Source organism: Procambarus clarkii, chromosome 20 (assembly GCF_040958095.1).
Source record: "Procambarus clarkii isolate CNS0578487 chromosome 20, FALCON_Pclarkii_2.0, whole genome shotgun sequence".
In the NCBI taxonomy this organism is placed as follows: Eukaryota; Metazoa; Arthropoda; class Malacostraca; order Decapoda; family Cambaridae; genus Procambarus; species Procambarus clarkii.
In genome coordinates, this window is record NC_091169.1 from 25,513,709 (window position 1) to 25,533,595 (window position 19,887).

General features: G+C 37.8%; 1 protein-coding gene, 1 long non-coding RNA gene, 10 other non-coding genes and 1 pseudogene across 13 annotated transcripts; 12 read left to right on the plus strand and 1 right to left on the minus strand.

Annotated features, from left to right (window-relative positions):
- The first annotated feature begins 1,536 nt into the window (after window positions 1-1,536).
- Window positions 1,537-10,422, plus strand: LOC123755420 (uncharacterized). Its single transcript, XR_006772510.2, has 12 exons — window positions 1,537-1,799; window positions 2,014-2,077; window positions 2,645-2,691; window positions 3,045-3,119; window positions 3,335-3,399; window positions 3,644-3,693; window positions 4,286-4,332; window positions 4,700-4,771; window positions 4,997-5,053; window positions 5,788-5,834; window positions 6,192-7,183; window positions 10,318-10,422. It is a non-coding gene; the product is annotated as an uncharacterized lncRNA (long non-coding RNA).
- Window positions 1,625-1,689, plus strand: LOC123755577 (small nucleolar RNA SNORD31). Its single transcript, XR_006772541.1, has one exon. It is a non-coding gene; the product is annotated as a small nucleolar RNA SNORD31 (small nucleolar RNA).
- On the plus strand, window positions 1,884-1,949 carry LOC123755575 (small nucleolar RNA SNORD31). The gene has a single exon (XR_006772539.1). It is a non-coding gene; the product is annotated as a small nucleolar RNA SNORD31 (small nucleolar RNA).
- On the plus strand, window positions 2,512-2,580 carry LOC123755584 (small nucleolar RNA SNORD31; annotated as a pseudogene).
- Window positions 2,914-2,978, plus strand: LOC123755579 (small nucleolar RNA SNORD31). The gene has a single exon (XR_006772543.1). It is a non-coding gene; the product is annotated as a small nucleolar RNA SNORD31 (small nucleolar RNA).
- LOC123755580 (small nucleolar RNA SNORD31) lies at window positions 3,203-3,268 on the plus strand. The gene has a single exon (XR_006772544.2). It is a non-coding gene; the product is annotated as a small nucleolar RNA SNORD31 (small nucleolar RNA).
- LOC123755582 (small nucleolar RNA SNORD31) lies at window positions 3,506-3,570 on the plus strand. The gene has a single exon (XR_006772546.2). It is a non-coding gene; the product is annotated as a small nucleolar RNA SNORD31 (small nucleolar RNA).
- On the plus strand, window positions 4,159-4,220 carry LOC123755585 (small nucleolar RNA SNORD31). Its single transcript, XR_006772549.2, has one exon. It is a non-coding gene; the product is annotated as a small nucleolar RNA SNORD31 (small nucleolar RNA).
- On the plus strand, window positions 4,565-4,629 carry LOC123755578 (small nucleolar RNA SNORD31). Its single transcript, XR_006772542.1, has one exon. It is a non-coding gene; the product is annotated as a small nucleolar RNA SNORD31 (small nucleolar RNA).
- LOC123755583 (small nucleolar RNA SNORD31) lies at window positions 4,857-4,922 on the plus strand. The gene has a single exon (XR_006772547.1). It is a non-coding gene; the product is annotated as a small nucleolar RNA SNORD31 (small nucleolar RNA).
- Window positions 5,655-5,720, plus strand: LOC123755576 (small nucleolar RNA SNORD31). The gene has a single exon (XR_006772540.1). It is a non-coding gene; the product is annotated as a small nucleolar RNA SNORD31 (small nucleolar RNA).
- LOC123755574 (small nucleolar RNA SNORD31) lies at window positions 6,065-6,129 on the plus strand. Its single transcript, XR_006772538.1, has one exon. It is a non-coding gene; the product is annotated as a small nucleolar RNA SNORD31 (small nucleolar RNA).
- Window positions 6,436-18,816, minus strand: CCDC151 (Coiled-coil domain containing protein 151). Of its 2 annotated transcripts, none has more exons than XM_045738062.2 (12): window positions 18,449-18,816; window positions 15,898-16,019; window positions 15,346-15,507; window positions 15,099-15,194; window positions 13,904-14,089; window positions 12,773-12,888; window positions 11,591-11,765; window positions 10,866-11,053; window positions 10,374-10,518; window positions 7,660-7,788; window positions 7,027-7,140; window positions 6,436-6,710 (listed from the first exon to the last, which is right to left on the minus strand). In XM_045738062.2, exons 1-12 carry the CDS (start codon window positions 18,522-18,524, stop codon window positions 6,579-6,581), a joined length of 1,641 nt encoding a protein of 546 aa, XP_045594018.2. In that variant the 5' UTR covers window positions 18,525-18,816; the 3' UTR covers window positions 6,436-6,578. The 2 variants fall into 2 exon arrangements, with proteins under 2 accessions (XP_045594018.2, XP_045594017.2); XM_045738061.2 differs by having other exon boundaries at window positions 7,027-7,155.
- Window positions 18,817-19,887: the final 1,071 nt, after the last annotated feature.

Genomic DNA, 19,887 nt, shown 5'->3' on the forward strand with positions numbered 1-19,887 from the left:
TATTAATTTGTATTTTTGTTGCCTTGAGTTATTTGGAGAACCATTATTGAATGTTTTAGGAAAGTTGTCCTTTTACTGTAATATTTATTGCTCACTAAGTATTAAGAGATTTTACAGATTTGGTGAATAAGGAATTATAACTAATTTTCAGTTTTGAGAATTTTGTGCTTTAGGATTACTGTGGTAAGCACGTTTTGGCTTGCTACCAAGCCATCCTGAGACACAAAATTATGGTTTGTGACTGGAAAACGTGGTGCTGAATAACTCACTTGGCCCAAGGCCAAGGCCTTACAGCATTAAAAAAATATATGCTACGGCATGTGCTGCAATTGTCAAGTATGAGTTGACGTGACTTCTCAGGTGAGTTTTTGTTGTTGTTAAATGTTTACATTGTAAATGGCAGCTTGGTGCCTTCTTTTGATAATTAACTTGTAAATGGCAGATATCAGCTTTAGCCTTTCAGAGAGGTCAACTATTTAATCTAGAACCTGTCTCGGTGTTCGAATTTAGCGAATTTAATTGTCCAATAACACTAGGCTTAGTATTGGCCACATGAATTTAATTTTGTGAGCATTTAAGGGAACAATGCCTTTCTCTGTACTGTCTCCGCAATGTCTCTGTGGTCCGCCTCTTTTGGCATGTCCAGATTTTCAGGATGATTTAGAAGTCTTGCTTTTTTAATGTCACTCGATTGAATCCTGTGTGAATTGGATAATTTTGATGTTGCTCATCATATGTTCTTGTACTGTATTTGCATCACGAGTGATATTTAGCACCTTTTGAATATCCTGCAACATAGATAGGGTGCTATTTACCCTTCCAAACTTTGTGTCTTCCTTTTAAAATTACTTGCATAACACTAATGTTGTCAGAGGGTTATGAGGCTGTAAGGCACTGAATATTGTCTTCACAGAAGTTTCCAGCCACTTCTTACATATTAGTAGAGTTGATTTCAGTCTTGTATAATAGATCTAATATCTATGCATAATCTCTTGAATCAAATTTGATTTTTTCCAGGTTAGGGCCACAGATGGACATTTAGAAATGCAAATGAGCCAGAGAAACACAAGGTAATACTTGGATGCATTTGAGGTGGTAAATTGGAGTTTGAATGCATCAGAGAAGTTGATAACCACGTTCAAAGGGATACCTGGTCAACCAGACTGATTTAAGTCAGGCTACGAGCAGCTGCATCCAACATCCTGGTTGACTAAACCACCAAATAGGCTGTTGGGTGGTTGATCCCAAGAACTAACAGGTAGATAGAATTGAATGGTATTTATAATTTAAATTGCAAAACCTGTCTTAATGGTTTTTAAGCCGTGCATAATTTTCATCACATAATTTTACAATTTTCAGCGATTATATATTGCCCCAGGCGGTTGATTGGCTTATATGATGTTGGTAGACACTTTGTATTCAGAGTAGGATCAGATGTTAATTGTATGATCCCCTTTGTTTCAGTGATGAGAGTAAATGAATTTTGCCATCATGGACACGATTCAGATTTAAACAGGTAAGGTGTTTAATCTTGAAATTAATTATATTTTGAATTCATGAAGCTTCAGTGAGCTGCCCTTTAATATCAGATAGTGTGTGTATGGTGTTGGGTAATAATTTAGAAGTTTTAAGTGATGATTATATACCGCCCCAGTCTGATGGAGTTGATTGATTGGTTTTTCTGAAATCTGGGTGAACAGACATTATATACATATTTAGACCATCTGTTAATAGCATTATTCTCTGTTACAGTGGCAGGAATTTGTATTATGCTGCCTTCATGAACAAAATTGCTATTGGTAAGGTGTTTCAAGCTTCAACTTCTTTACTGAAACATGTAGTTTTAGAAAGAGAGTATTTAAGGCTATGAAACAAAATGTTCAATATTCTATGATGATTATATACCGCCCCAGTCTGATGGAGGTGATTGATTGGTTTTTCTGACATGTTGGTAAGTAAACTTTATATATAGATGAGGTCGAATTGTTAATTGTCCGATTCCCTTTGTTACAGTTGCAGAAGTTTGTAAATGGTGAAGTGTAAGCTGGTGGCATGGACAGGATTGGAATTTAAACCGGTAAGGATTGTAATCTTGATATTATTAATTATATCAAGCATTAAAAGATAATGGAATTGTTATTAGAAAGTTGCATCAAAGTAACGGTTGTAAAAATGTTTGCTGGGATTACATGTTCAGAGAGGAGAGAGGGAGCACAAAGGTGGAGAAGGGGTTTAGGGGAAGTGGGAAGAGACCCATTTCAGGTATATCGTCTTTTTAATATTTCAAGCATCGGTAAAATCCAATCTAATTTAAGTTGGTACTGTATATGCTTTATATTCTATAATTTTTCATTTTCTATGATTAAATACTGAAAATCTGAGGGAGGTGATTGGTTTATCTAATACATTGGTAGTCAGACTGTATTCAGACTATAGGCCTAGCTGATAATTGTATAATTTCCTTTGTTAGTGACAAGAAAGTAAATAAAGAAGTCTGCCATCATGGTAATATTGAAGTTTGTGATGATTATATACCGCCCCAGTCTGATGGAGGTGATTGATTGGTTTTTCTGAAATCTGGGTGACCAGACATTATATACACATTTAGACCATCTGTTAATAGCATTATTCTCTTTTGTTACAGTGGCAGGAATTTGTATTATGCTGCCTTCATGGACGAAATTGCTATTGGTAAGGTGTTTTAAGCTTCAAATTAACATTACTGAAATATGTAGTTTGTGACATCCTTTTCGAAACTAACAAATGTTCATCTGTTAGGAATTTTCAAAGTTGAGTGATAACTGCCTCTGTCTGAATCTTAATATTTATAATTATATTTTCAATATATGAAAGTAATGAGATGCTATGTAATTTAAAGTAGTACAGTAGATACTTTTTATTGAGTAATTTTAAATTTTCAATGATGATTATTTACCGCCCCAGTCTGAAGGAGGTGATTGATTGGTTTTTCTGAGATCTGGGTGATCAGACATTGTATACATATTCAGTCCATCTCTTAATAACAGTATTCTCCTTTTTTTCAGAGGTTAGAGTTTGCAAATGAGGATGTTTAGTACAATGGTGCCATCTTGAACAGTACTGTATTGTAATTCTTGTTGGTAAGTTGTTTTAAGCTTCAAATTAACATGCTGAAATATGTAATTTTAGACACTGCAGTTTAAAGCTGTGAAACACATTTTCAATATTCTATGATGATTATTTACCGCCCCAGCCTGATGGAGGTGATTGATTGGTTTTTCTGAAATCTGGGTGAACAGACATGGGAGAACACATGTATATGTGGACCATCTGTTAATAATCTGTTCTCTTCCAGTGGCAGGAATTTGTAAAGGAAGATGTATAGTGCTGCCATCATGGACGAAATGGATATTACAATTGGTAAGGTGATTTAAGCTTCGAATTAACGGTATTTAGACGTGTAGTTTTAGGGATACATATCTTGTTTGAAGCTGTAGCAAATGTTAGTCTGTTATAATTTTTCAAAATTAAGTGATGATTACTTACCGCCCCAGTCTGATGGAGGTGATTGATTGGTTTTTCTGATGTACTGTACAGTATTTGTAAGCAAACTTTGTATACAGATTAGGTTTGACTGTTAATTGTATAATTACCTTCATTACAGAAAGTGTAAATGCTAAAGTGAAAGCATGAACAGGATTGATAATTAAGCTGGTGAGTTTTTTCTTATTTATAATTATATTTTCAATAATTGAAACTAATGAGATGCTATGCAAGTTAAAGTAGAAAGTATATTCATTATATTTTACATTTAAATGATGATTATATACCCAACCTGTCCTCTTAAAAAGAACGTCGCTTTTGGCCGTTTGCCCGTATGGCCGAATTTGGACGTAAATTGAAAATGAAAAAAAAATGAAAATAAATTTTGGATTTTTTTTCAACAACAGTAAGTTAAGGGTCCTCTGATAGGTTAGGTGAGCAGGAAATTCTCATAAAGTTTCAAAACGTTATGAAAAACGTTAATGGAAAGTTTCCTTTTCTTAGCTTGCCGAGTACGCCGGACGACTCAAACAGAAAACGGAACAGTACGTCACTTTTGTGAGTCGATTTCATTTCAAATTACGTCCAAATTTGGCCATAACGCACATACGAGCCAAAAGTGACGTTATTTTTAAGAGGACGGGTTGATATACCGCCCCAGTCTGATGGAGATGATAGATTGGTTTTTCTGAAATCTGGGCGAACAGACATTATATACATTATAGTAGATGATCTGTTAATAGCATTATTCTCCTTTTTACAGTGGCAGGAATTTGTGTTATGCTGCCTTCATGGCCACAATTGCAATTGGTAAGGTGTTTTAAGCTTCAAATTAAAATTTTTGAAATATGTAGTTTGTGACATCCTTTTTGAAACTAATAAATGTTCATCTGTTAGGATTTTTCAAAATAGTGATTATATACTGCCCCTGTCTGAATCTTATATTGAAAATATAATTATAAATATTATGAAAGTAATGAGATGGTACATACAGTAATTTAATGTAGTACAGTATATGCTTTTTATCGAGTAATAATTTTAAATTTTCAATGATGATTATTTACCGCCCCAGTCTGAAGGAGGTGATTGATTGGTTTTTCTGAGATCTGGGTGAACAGCCGTTGTATATAATTTTAGTTATACAATCTGTTAATAGCAGTATTCTTTTTTTTCACAGTGGTAAGAGTTTGTAAATGAAGATGTGTTTATTACAACGCTGCAATCTTGAACAGCATTGTAATTCTTGTTGGTAAGTTGTTTTAAGCTTCAGATTAACATATTGAAATAAGTAGTTTTAGACACCATCAAGTTTGAAGCTGTGAAATAAATTTTCAATATTCTATGATGATTATATACCGCCCCAGTCTGATGGAGGTGATGGATTGGTTTTTCTGATATACTGTACAGTATTTGTAAGCAAGCTTTGTATATAGATTAGGTTTGACTGTTAATTGTACATTTACCTTTATTACAGAAGTTGTAAATGCTAAAGTGAAAGCTGCTAACATGAACAGGATTGATATTTAAGCTGGTGAGTTTTTTTTTTTTTTATCTTCATATTTATAATTATATTTTCAATAATTGAAACTAATGAGATGCTGTGTAAGTAAAAGTAGTACAATATATGCATTATATTTTACATTCAAGTAATGAATATATACCACCCTAGTGTGATGTAAGAATGAGTGAGAAAGAGAAAATGACGGATAGGGTTGTTAGGTTACGTTTGTTAGAAAGTTCTGTTGACTCTTTGCTTTCACAGTCCATACTCAAATGTTCTAAACTTTCTTAAGAAATGTGACCTAACATAAACCTACCCATCCTTTTTTCTCTTCCTTTTTCTTATTACATTCCCAGTCTTACTCCTATTGTTACACCATTTATTACACCTATCCCTTACGCACCTTTTGCCATGCTCCTTCCTCTTCCAATTTCCTCTTCACACCTCTCTTGCCTTACTTATGTCTGTGCCTCCCTTGTCTCTTAACAACAACTTGATAATGGTACAGGATGGACAGAGACGTCATCGTCTCTTTAGTTACTAGTGTGGTTTGGTCAACATTTCTTCAGCCACATTATTGTGACTCATTGTTTGCAGACTATCAATTTAAAGATATAAAACAAAATTTTCAATATTCTATGATGATTATATACCGCCCCAGTCTGATGGAGGTGATTGATTGGTTTTTCTGAAATCTGTGTAAACAGACATTGTACACAAAGTATATGGACCATCTGCTAATAGCATTATTTTCCTTGTTACAGTGGCAGGAATTTGTATTATGCTGCCTTCATGGACCAAATTGCTATTGGTAAGATGTTTTAAGCTTCAAATTAACATTACTGAAATATGTAGTTTGTGACATCCTTTTTGAAACTACCATGTTCATCTGATAGGATTTATTTGTCAAAATGAGTGATGATTATATACTGCCTCTGTCTGAATCTTAATATTTATAATAATATTTTCAATATATGAAAGTAATGAGATGCTATGTAATTTATAGTACAGTAGATGCTTTTTATTGAGTAGTAATTTTAAGTTTTCAGTGATGATTATTTACCGCCCCAGTCTGATAGTGGTGATTGATTGGTTTTTCTGAGATCTGGGTGAACAGACATTATACAGGTGTGTGGACCATCTATTAATAGCATTGTTCTTGTTACAGTGGCAGGAATATGTAAAGGGAGATGTATATTGCTGCCATCATGGACAAAATTGATGAAGTGACAGTAAATCATGCACGAATTGTGACAATAATGGTGACTATTTTATTTTAAATATTTGATAATGATTTGTCAAACAGCCAAAGTGTTATGATGCATTTTGCCTTAGTTTTTCCAATTAGCACTGTTACAAGACTTATTATTTACACGACTACTTAATGTATAGTGTTAAAAATACACAGCTGATATAATGCGACATAAATGTTTATTACTGAACAACCGTAGTTGCACTGTTTTTAAATTCTCATGACTTGTAGTACAGAAAGTCTCCCCTATAAACTACATACTTTTTGTATGTAGTTCCTTTTCTACTTTCAAATCCTTTTATTTTAGGATTTGAAAGTAGATACAGGACGGTTTCTCTTACGAGCTTTTGCTTCCACAATCATTTGTGCTTGTCTCTTGATGAACTTTCTCGTCAGAGATTCTTCCTCTTCCCCACTGTCTCCAGCTTCCTCCACCTGTAAATAAAGCTCACTTTAGGGCCCCGCTTCTACGTGTTACGTGATTATTGAAACTACATGTACAAACACAAATTTTAAGTCACTGTTGTTGTGTTCTCTTCAGTAGTTAGGCAAATATGTAATATTTATTAGTCTTCATAATGTCTGGACTTTTTCCAACCATAATTTTAGAAATGTCAATTTAGCCACTAATTGTTACTATTTATGTATATATAATGTGTCCATGTCATAATAAAGTATTGTCTTTGATGCATGATTTTGTCTGTTACATTATATTGAGGCGATTCAGAATACAGAAGTGGTCATGGCGCACCTGTTGTTGGGCTGCCTTAGTGGTTGCTCCTGTACCAGGGAAAGAAACTCGAATGTTTTCTGGCGATGTCAACATTCCTCCATTCTCTCTCTCCTCTTCTACCATCTCGGCCAGCTTTAATATAGAAAACTGTTGAGAATAAGTTGGGGAGATAGTGGTAAGTTTGGAGAGGACCTGCCTTGCTTGGACCACATCTCTTGTCATTTTAAGGCCACAAGACGCTGGTATTCAATGTTAAAAGTACAGTACATTTAATTTTGGCAACTGCCATTAATTGGTTAACTGGAAAAGATATGAATTGTTGAAAATGCAACTACCACAGTATTTAGCAAAGTAGTTTCATAATTTTTATTTTGAGTGGCAACTAAAAAGCATTTTTATTGCACTGTTTGCTTTTTCAAAGATGATTAGAGTACAATGTTCTAATAAAGTCGCACATTCTAATCAGTGTCCTGTGCACTTGCTTGAGGGGGTGAATGTTTCAATAAAATTCACATCCCTAAGAGGCTATTAATGCGAATTCTATAATTAGTTCATCATAATATACTTTTGATAATTACTTCCTTACTCATCATAATATAAATAAATTGCCTCAAAAGAAATATGCATGGACAGGTTAAGAGTTTGGTTTACCTTTAGTTCAATATGTGAAGGGCTGACTTGCTCCATAAGCTCCTCTGCTCGGTCCTTACAATAGTTCATGAGCACCACAAGGTGTTCCAGTGGCGCCTCTACTCGAGGAGGCCGCTCTTTCTCTGGTGTCTGGACAAGATTGATAATTTCGTTATGGCTAATGAAATTGATTAGTGTTACTAGTATTTTTCTTTACAAAAGGCCTGTAGCACTTTTCCATGGTCAGTCTTTAAGAAGCAGTGTCTTGCCTCTTGAATTTGTTCTCGTAAGGATATAGTATGGTCTTGACTAGCGCTGCAACCATCAACATCTACAAGTACAACTACTCTTAATTACCACCGAGCACCGCTCCTGTGCCAGGTAAGGCCACTACGGGCTCACCATAGCCCGTGCTACTTGGAACTTGGAGTAGCTGAATTTATAACAACAAAGTTACAAACAAGGCAATGGTTCAAATCGCCTCCGCTGCGCACCTGACAGGTGAGTGGAGAGCGCCTCGGATTCGTTGTCCGAGGTTCGGGTTCGATCCCCGGTGGAGGCGGAGACAAATGAGCAAAATGTTTCCTTCACCCTGATGCCCCTGTTACCTAGCAGTAAATAGGTACCTGGGGGTTAGACATCTGCTACGGGCTGCTTCTTGGTGTGTAAAAAAAAACAAAAAAAAAAACTGGGCCGCGGGGACGGTAAGTCCCGAAATCATTTCAAGATAACCTCAAGATTGGTTATGTTCTATTCCTGTTCTAGATAATGTGGTGACGTACAAAAGCCAGTCCATCAGGAAGATCTGTACATTTCTAGACTAGAGGATATAATTTATAATTCTTTCAACTATATCCGGTAAAGTAACTTTCGGGCCACCCTGTATATGCTGGATTATCACTTGTTAATTGTATTAACTACATAATTAATACAAGTAACTTGCAGATGACATTGCCAATCATTAGCATTGTGGTGGTATACAACACTGCCAAAGGTTAAGATGAAAGTAAGGAAATGCCCCTGTAACTTACGAAATAGCTATCGGATGAAACACGTCATCAAACATTGTTTTGGTGATGGTGCCATGCAAGAAGAATGCTGGATTTTCAATTTTCTATTTATACAATGCTTAGTAGCAATAATATAGTTCAAGCGCAGTTAAGTTCTATTCCAGGGCACGTTCCGTGCACCACTTTTTTCAGAATTTTTTAAGGTAGTTAATAAATGTAATGCACTAAGAAGTGATGTGGTGGAGGCTGACTATAGTTTCAAATATAGATATGATAGAGCCCAGTAGGCTCGGGAATCTGTACACCAGTTGATTGACGGTTGAGAGGCGGGACCAAAGAGACAAAGCTCAACCCCCTCAAGCGCAACTAGGTGAGTACATTTTTTTCTCTCGCATTTAATAAATTATTAAGAACTAACAAAATGCAGGATGCCACAATGAAACCTACTCGAAAAATAACATCTAAGACTGGGAACTATGTCAGTTCACCTGACATTTGGTGAACATAACTAAGGAAATATGGTGTCAGTCATGAAAATGATAGAATGGATTTTGAGAGCGTTGAAATTCACCACAATATTAATACTATTTATATTGTTAAGGCTGTCCCCCCTTGAGTACTGCTCGGTACTTTTCTTTTCCTTTTAGAGTAGGAGACATTTCTAAAATTAAAGGAATATAGAGAAGACATGTGGTATGAAACATATACGTATGCATAGACACGAAAAAGCTAAATCAATGGGACAGTCTCAAAGCTCTCAAAAAGGAAAGAGGAAATGCTTTTTCTCTGGAAAGGAGAAGAGAGGTACCAGATACATGGAAACTACTTGAAGGTCAGGTCCCAAATTTGCATAGTGAAATTAACAGCATACAGGAGCAGAAGAAACCGGAAGGAAGTGCAGAATAGAACCAGTGAGAAGTAGAGGTGCCATAGGCACAAGCAGCATTGTATAAACATTTGACGTCCACGGCTGTTTAATACTCTCAGCAAGCATGATAAATATTGCTGGAACAGGCGACTTCAGGAAGTGCCAGAGTAACTAGGGCGTAATAGATATGTGGGTCTATGGCCCGCTGGAGAGTAGGACGACTCTTGAAACCCTCCCCAGGTAAACTCCAGGTGTACTCTACCATGTACGGCGGTATTTCACCATGCTTAGTGGTACTTAACCGCACTCTGCAATTAACATGTAAACTAATACAAGGAAAGGGTGATAAATATAGATAGAGATAAGGGAGTGAGGTGGGAAACATTGGATATAGCGACTGGCAACAATTAAGTAACTTCAAAAGTTACATTCCCACTCCTGTGCCAGGTAAGTCCACTGCGGGCTTACCATAGCACGTGCTACTTTGAACTGGAATATCCCCTGCAACAAAAAAAAAACTTGAAACTTTTTGTTCCAGTAGCTGAATCTAAAACAACAACAACAACTATTTTATTAACTGATAGTGATCTGGGAGGAAGGGTGATGGTATCCTCCAATATGAGCTGATGCAGGGAGTTTAGGATGTGAAATAATTGGTGAAAAATATGAGCTGACATTCTCTCGCTAAATAATTTTATACCTCTGAATATTCTAGCCAAAAGCAGATACTGAATGGCTCGCTGATTTTGCAATTAACCTATGCCTAAGGTATCACAAATAAAGATATTTTTTTACCGGTAGGATTAAATACCTTAGAAGCCACGACATCACACGAGATGAGATGAACATATCCTCACCTCCAGTTTCTCAGCCACGTGTTCAAGACCAGCTCTGACTCCTGCCAGCACCTTCAGGGTGCCGTCCAGGCGGTTGGATAGGTCCTCCCTCGCTGATTCTTTATCGTCTACATCCTTCTTCAGCTCTCCTATAACGCCAACCATCCTGTAGACAAGTATTCATTAAGATTGAATTGAAAATTTTTTCTAAAGTAAAGAAATGCGAATCCGCAGTAGATGTATTCATGTGTGCTTAAGTATTACTTACAAAAGTATGTTAATGGTATTTTTATTTTTTTATTAAACTGCATCCACTTCGTATTCGTAAAGAAGTATGGCGCTCTCAACACCGGCTATTGTATAAATACAATGCGACCAAATACTTCGTGTGTTATTAAATAAGATACAATAGGATGCATTGTATTTAAAGGGCGTGAATATTACACGTGAAGACTGAGGATAATAGCAAGGTATTGGTTATGGTAAAATACGTAGTAATAAGGTGAGACTAGCCTGGCAGCATCCTCAGTGGTAGCATATTTGACTCTATGGAGCTCTTCGTGCATGTGTTCCTTCTCCTGCTTGAGTCTAGTGACTTCCTCGAGGGTGACTGAGCGCAGCTGACGGAGGTGTTCTCTAGTGTTGCCTTGGGTCGTCAGCCTCTCCACTACCTCCTCCACACTCGTCACACCCAGCACCTCCTACAACACAAAAATTACGTTTTTGTATATTGTATTTACCGGCGAATAGGACACGTTTTTGGTCCACGAGTATGTATTGTAGCTTCTACAAAATCACTTGATCGTCAATTTCAGTATACTGTATGATGAAGCTAACTGTTTTTCCACGAAAAAAAATTATAAAATTGGTCTTTCTTTTACTCTAAAAATACGGTATATTCGCAACTAATTGTGAAGAGAAATCTAATCAGTGATTAATACAAATATTCGGCTTCCCTTGTGATATCTTTTAAGTAAAGACAGCACCCAACATACTGATATAGACTCCTGTAAGGATTACAACACGTGATGTTAAGAGGGTTTGCTGCTGCTGGCTTTTGGGCGTACCAAGTGAACAGTTCTCTGAATGACTTAAATATAATTACATGTGGCATTTACACATTTATGGCAAATTATGCCTACTTTTTGTCAGTTAAAAAACATTTAAGGTCTTCATTTCTGCATTAAAGGCCCTTGCTACTCGGCTGAAATATTTATTAAGTGTTAAAAATACCTGACCTTGAGTTTGGTGAAAACCTGCTGGTACTTCTCGAGCTCTTCCTCAATCTGTTCGTGGGTGTCCTGGGTGAGGGCGGCAGTGGGAGAGTCCCTCCTGGTGGGAGTCCTCAAGAGAGAGAGGCGGCGGTCAACTGCCGCTCCCAGGTCCTGCGCCCGACGCTCCTCCGCCCGACGCCTGCCACAATTTTAACAATCTCGCAAAACACATTTGGAGGTTTAAATATAATTTAACAGCAATATGATAATATTCTGGTTATTGAGAATGCTTGTATCTTAAAGAACTACCTATTCTGCAGTAAGCACGTGTGTTTGCTCATTATTTGTTGCAATTTAAAATCTTTTGTCATATAATCAACCTGTCCTCTTGCAAAGAACGTCGAATTTCGTTCGTATGCGTTACAAAAGACCAAAACTTGTCGTACTGCACGTACTAGTAAGTGGAAGCTGCTCGCTTGGGTCCCTCTGGTAGGTTAGGCAACCAATCATCCGAATTGACAGTACGATTTAATACTAAGTGTAATAAGTACATTTTCTTACTGTCATTAACAGTACATAATTGCACTTATGAGGCTTACATTTACCCAACCCCTCCCATGATTTAATTCTCGTTTTCTGTTAAGACATTCAGAATTTTAGGATGACGTTATCATTTTTAATTTTCTATATACAAGTTTTAAATATCAGGAATTTCTTTTTCAGGTTTATTAAACAATATAGATTTTATACAAAATTTTAAAATATCCTGAATTACTTTATAATTTATTGATATACTTTAGTTTTGTTTTATTAGTTTTATAAAACTGTAATATTAATATAGCTATAGGTTAAGTACTAATTGTAATTAAGAAGCAATAAAATTATCTTCAAAAACTAAGACAGTTACGTGAGGTTGTGGTTTTCTATTTAGTTTTTCAGGTAAACTCAAATATTCACAATATATTTGACTACGATTTAATACTAAGTGAAAATAAGTACAATTCCTAATTGCTATGAATAGTACATAATTGCACCTATTTGTCTTCTTAAATTTACCACCCCATTTTTGGAGGACGGGCTGAGGTTAGGAGAGGACACTTTAAATTGACCGTTTTCTTGACGTTGGGAAACTGCATAACCCCGCACCACCTCACCATACTGTATGACCTCACAACACCAACCCATTGTATGACCACATCACCTCACCTATATTCGAAGAGCCTCTTCTCCCTCTCCCTCTTGGTCTCGTAGGCTGACTCCTCCTCGTCATGGAGCCGTGTTCTGAGGGAGTCTCGCGTTCTCTCTGCGTTTCTCCGGCTCTCCTGTGAATAGTATCCACCACACAGTATTAGTACCACAACTCTGCTTACTACTACAACTACTTATATTGTTAATATAACTACTGTCCCGTCTGATTTTACGACTAATGCCAATACTACAATGACGTGAAATATAACTATTCCTACTTGTATGACTAGCTGCTACTACAACAACGGCTTCTACTGGTAAAACGAGTACTCTGACGACAGTTACTGTTAGGCCCTACTAATGTTAGCCACCAAAATCCACCCCAAGTCTTCGTCGCCGAGGCCGGACAGCGCATCTACTGCAACGAGACGCATGTGTCCTGCGCAGCTTAGTAAGACGGCAACTCTCGTCGGGTCTCCTGCAAGAATCCTGAAGGACTTGGCAAGACAGCAACACTCATCAGGACAGTTATATGTGTGTGTATATTCTTGTGTACTGGTGTATTTGAGGCCTCACTCTCCCTATCATCACAACTTTGAAACTGGCCGGATCTAAAGTTTAGCAGACCACCTCGGGAGAGTTATTCACACAGCAATGTACTGCTGTCCTCCCCCCTTGTGATTATTTACGTTACTTGAACATCATATCGGCCAACAATACGAATAAACGTATTTCTTCTGTTAAGATATATATGTATATTAAGAAAAGATGAGCTCTAGTACAGACCCTTGTAGTACTTGTAATTCCTCTCTTTTCTAATACCTTTAGCTAAATGTGACGCTCTGCCTTCTTCCTTCCTGACAGAAGTACTTCACTCAACTCAGCACTGTTTCCGACACTAGCCTGCTGTATCTAGTTTCAAATAAATCACTTTCAGAGCAACATTGCCAAAAGCTCTCAGTTAATCAAGGAAGATGCGATCTGCCTAACATTCTATATTGTGTTCATTTTATTAATGTCATCTTGTAGAATCATAGTAAGCTGTTGTGAATGTGCGTATGCGTTTGTGTGGCACACATGTACGTGTGTACATTGTGTGCTGTGGAGCTAGGAGGAAAATAGAGAGAAGTAATTTTGGAAATACCCGACCCTCAGTTTCTTGAGAGCATCCTTCTCCTCCAGGAGCCTCGCCTGCAGGTTGTCTAGTGTGGTCCGGTAGGACGCTGCCTCTCCCTTCAGCGCGGTCACCATGGCCCCATATCTCCGCTTGACGCTCTCCGCCTCCGCCACACTTACTCCTACCCGGTCAAGTTCGTTCTCCAACCCAATCAGGTCCTGCGGGAGAGAAGGGAAGCGTCGCCCGCCTTAGGTTACATGTAAGAGGGAGGGAGGGGATACAGTGTGAGGGAAGGTGTGGAATGGTGGCTATGGGGGAAGGTTGAATGAGGGAGAAAGGGTGGTTGAGCTGGGAAGAGGGATGATAGCGAGCGTGGGGGAGGGTTGGTTAGGGGAGAGGAAGAGTTCACTATTAAGAGGTAAGTATTTGTTACGAGTGAGGGGGAATGAGCTAAGAGTGCCACTAGAAGGTCTTGCTCTTGCAGCTAAACAAGTTCGAGATTTTAGAGAAAGATATTTGCAAAATAAAGACCAGTCCATTCTAAAATTATAGTACCAATGTGCATACATGTCGAGATGGAACGAAAGACAGTTGACTTTCGTATTATTGAACTTTGACAAACCGGGAAAGTTATATTTATGTTGATACCTCAGTAAGCCTAACCATCCTAGACATAAGACACGCTATCTGAGGGACTAATATAGTATATATAGGTGCTATACTAGGCCTAGGAATATTTATGTGTGATTTTTAGCTTTATTTTTCCGAACGATAAAGTTGTATAAGTGGCTTACGGGAGAGCTCCATTACTTTACAATTATAATATTGGTCCGATCGATCCATAGAAAATGGGTTACCCTTATTTGAGGAGGATGGGTTGGTAAAGAAATGGGGTATTTCAGGGGAAGGAAACTATAATTTAAATGTAAAATAATTTCAATGAAAGAAATATTAATTTCAATGGAAGAAACTATAATTTCAAGGGAAGAAACAATAATTAACTATTATGAATTAATAATTAACTATTATGAATTAATAATTAACTATTATGAATTATTCTTACTATTATTAATTTTTCCTATTAATATCACGAGGAAGTTATTAGTTACAATAACATTGAACAGAACCAAGCTATCATAGATTATTGTTTATATTTATTTATGATTATTATTGCCATTATTATGACAATAATTACTATGAATACATAATGAGAGGGGCGGCTGTAACCTGCTGCAGCTGCTGGATAGTCCGCTCCTCATCCTGGGCGCTCGGTGACGCAGCTTCCCCCAGCTGCTTCTTCAGCGTCTCCAGCCGAGCCTCCCGCTGTGGGAACACAAACACCCGTCAAAGAGTCTCGCACGTATTCCCCAAGTGAAGCTGGAAGCCTCAGGTGTCTCTCTATGTGTTTATTAGTGAAGCCTTAGGTGTCTATAAGTACAGTTATCGTTTATAACTTGCACTGAGTCTACCAGACCTGCTTGGTGGTGTGCTGCAGGAAATCGAGTCTCTTGACGAAGTCATGGAGCTTGTACTCTGAGGTCTTGATGGTACGGTCTGCCTTCTTGACCCTGACGGGGGCGCTGACAGCTCGCCGGCGCTGCTGCTGCAGGACCTTCTCTACGCTTCTCTCACTTCCCTGCATCACACAAGTCAGTTTCACCGGTAATTATAACAGGAAATATGTTCAATCGTGAAGCAAGTAGTTTCGTGGTTTTTCAACCATAACAATACTTGTCCACGCGACAGGTAGCCAATCATAAGGATTTACCGAGCTTTGCAGTATTTAATTCTACTTATTTTACTTTCAATTACGCTTTAATTCGCAAGAATTTAGGGTAATATTTGTCATGATATCTCTTTAAATAAAAGCATTTTACACTACAAACTTAATGCATCGGCGTTTCCAATAATATGCTTGTAACAACATTTTAAATATACATATTAAAAGATTGTGTTAAACGAGTGTTTTAATGTGTTTCATCGGGAAGTGTCATGCTTGTGTTAGTGACTGACGGGTGTCCGGTACCTGGTTGGCCTCCTCGATCTTGAGGTGGAGGAGCTTGATCTCCGCTCTGAGCGCCGTGGTCGCCGCCTTGTTGGTCCGCTTCTCCCCCTCACTCTCCTCGTAGCACGCCTTGCTCTCCCCCTCTGTTGGGTCACACGCTTTAATGACACGCTACACCGTGCGTACACTCATGCTCCACCGTGTACACTGACACGCTACACCCCAGATACTAAGGAATTGTGTAAAGTGTGATGAATGCATCTTTGGGGTCGACCGTTGAATGGAATGGACTTGATGAAAGTCCACGACGGGACGAAACATCGTCACTTTCATATGTCCACATGTGTGGATGTGAGCAATAAAGCATCGTCATCATTACAGTGGTAATTAATAGCAAATGGAAATGTCCGTTGAGTTGAATAGTTTAGCACTAACTATACAGATATGGCTAAATAAGCAGATGAATAGATTGCCTATTATAAGACAATGTGCAAGACGTTGACCTTTAAACAATAAAGCTATAGGAAATACGTATACGTTTATAAATATAGAATATAGTGCCCATAGTGGAGGTTGAGTACAACACCAAGGAGACGCTGGACGACAGGTGCAAGGGACTTATGCATGATGCCTGAGGGACACCAGTATAAGTCTTGGTGGTGGAAACACAGGAACATCCTGAAGCGTCGTCTCCCACCTGCCACATCCGCCTCATTGTGTTGGACCAAGCCCGCATAGTTATCTCACGGACGAGTGTTTCACACCAAGCCACCAGGGCCATGTCATGGACCAAGCTAGCAGCATCACATCACCCCAGAGCCATGCGCCCCACCACCATGTGTGTGTGCTTTACATATCACCCGGAACGTATCGGTCAGGTGGCGTACACACTGAAGCCGTACATGATATACGAGTTCACTGTTCTTTCACCCGTACAGTATAACCTGTCAATACATTATTTTGAGGATAAATTTATATTTTCCCTAAATAGCATTAAATTACTGTTGTGGCATGAATGGGGAGTAATATCCACGGGTGGAAGACAGCAAGGTCACCCCGCCAGGGAGGGGAAGCTCCGTCGTTAGTGTTGATGATTCCCTCCACTGGGCCGTCGGGAAGTCCCGGGAGTCTCAGCTGTAGCCCAACACTGCCTCATATGTGACGCGAGGGCCGCCCACACCTGGCGGGGGGCAGAGTCATTCACACCTGGCGGGAGGCAGAGCCGCCAACACCTGGCCATTTTTTCCATAATGTGTGATAGCACTGTAGACCAATACGGGCAGGTTCACCCTACAACACTGCACAAGCAGATCAACAATAGGTGTCACTGAAGTAGGTAAATGTGTCCAACTTAAGAGGCTCAGAGATATACAATTTACAACTTGCAATTGTAATTTTGCAAAAGTAAATGCCATTTGCAGCACACTTAAATCTGGTCAATATAGCAAGTTTTTAGTAACCTTGGCACGGGGGTTATGACCCACCCAGGGTAGCCAAGCTCGCCCGCCCCATGATTTTTAATCCCCATCTGTGGTAAAATAATTGTATATTAATCAGGGAAATAACATAAATACCCTCAAAATAATTCAATGATGCATCATACTGTAAGGATGATAGAATAGTGAAGTTCACCCATGTCCCATCAATTGGTGCGACCGCCACAAACCGAGAAGGAAAATGCAGAGGACAAGAAGATAAGGAACTGAACAGCCGATTTCAAGAGGTCTTAACAGAAGATGGAGAGTTGATCGAACTGAGAAAGAGGCTGTTGAATCAAGCAACACTGGAGGATAAATAGATTATCAGAAAGAACACTTGCAGGAAGACAGATACAGCATAGTGCTACTTACATACCTGGCAAGGTGATGGAAGAGACAAGTGACTTGGAACACCTGTGCTATATAAACTAGGCATTGCAGCCTAGCAAATGTTTTGTCTTGAAAACTAGCCATGCCAGTCAAGCAAATGTTGCCCCGTATATGAACTAGGCATGACAGCCTAGTAAATGACTTATGATCAGAAGAATTATACAGTGTATACATGTAATCCAAATTCATAAATTATAAACACACAACACTGTAGCAATGAACTGCTGGGATTTTGTCATCAAAGATCGATGTTTAATATTTAATTATCCGCTAGTCAATGTATAACTTTAATTATAAATGGCTGTATATTTATGAAGTAAGGTACAACGAATTATATTAAATATAACGTGAATTTAATGAAATTTACATAGCCTTTGAATTTTACATTATCAGGAGATTGAGAGGTTAGGTCGGATCACATTCACTATTTGCACAAGTCATATAACAGTGATTTTCTGCTGTCGGGGGAATTTATTCTATCCTGTAGACCTGCTGCATTATACTCATTACTCATTAAGTTGTATTTCCTAACTCTCAAGTTCATATTTCTGGCAAATTTCGAGTGAGCAGTGACATGCAAAATGCCTGTAAATAAGCCTCACGATAACTGGATGGGAAATTCCCTTCATACCAAAAGATATCACTTGTTTATGAGTTCTTTCATGAGGTGTTTAAGTCTGTATTAGACAAGAAGTCGGACTGACCTGAAAGTTGGATCTTTTTCCGTAGGTCTTGAATCTGGCTGTTGACCTTGGCTTTCTGCTCCGCTATGGACGGCATCTTGTAGGTGCTCCTCACACCTCACCTCATACCTCACCGTACATTCTCATGTTAATCATGTTGTATTGAGACATTCGCAAGCCTCAACCTCCGTTTTCAGAATGTTGGTACGTACAAAACCCAAATTTCAGTTCTCTGGCCACTTCTCTAACATACAGGTTTGTAGTATATTGTTGTATTGGGTGTATTTGATGTGTATGTTGTAACCCAGTAGCTCTCTGGGGCGTACAAGTCCTGGCCTGGTCTTGGACTCCTGCACACACACAGTCTCACGCCTTCCCCAAAGTTGTTTACATCTGTTGCCATGGTTACGAAGGAATACCAACAGTTAATCAGTACGTAACATGGAGTCTGAAAGCTAAGCTTTACGTAATAATTAATGTATATTTATTATTACGAACACTACCACATATATGTATATGTATATATATATATATATATATATATATATATATATATATATATATATATATATATATATATATATATATATATATATTAGTATATTTTGGTAGCAGTCTTTCCTGTAGACATATATTATTAAATATGACCGAAAAAGTAAGATTAATAATTCTAACACGAATTTTCTCGATCTTTATTATGTTTCTTTTCACTGTTGATGGTAACTGAAAAATCAATTCTCCAAAATTCATTTTTATTTCTAGTCTGACGCGACACTTGAACGCGTTTCGTAATAACTTATTACATTTTCAAAGACTTTTAGTTTACACACACACACAACTATTACCTGCAAACACTAAACAGAGCTCTTACTTATGCTATGATTTAAACAACTTTCATTTTTCATTTTATACCCGCACTTTGGGTGAGGTGACATGTTACAACAGTTTTGGATAAGATGAACAAAACTTTCAACACAGGATAGAACACGAAACAATTACTTCCATTCTTACCTTCAATACCCATTGTTTCGTGTTCTATCCTGTGTTGAAAGTTTTGTTCACTTTCACTTTGTTCACTTGTTCACTTTGTAATTAAACTAATTTGTTTAATTACATCCTCCCTGGTAACTGCTAAACTAGTCAACCTGTCCTCGTCCCCACCCACATATACTTGTTCGGCTGAAGGCATATTGTGAACAATTATATATATATATATATATATATATATATATATATATATATATATATATATATATATATATATATATATATATAATTGTTCACAATATGCCTTCAGCCGAACAAGTATATGTGGGTGGGGACGAGGACAGGTCCCCGAGACGACAGGACAGGTGGGGACGAGGACAGATATATATATATATATATATATATATATATATATATATATATATATATATATATATATATATATATATATATATATATATATATATATAATG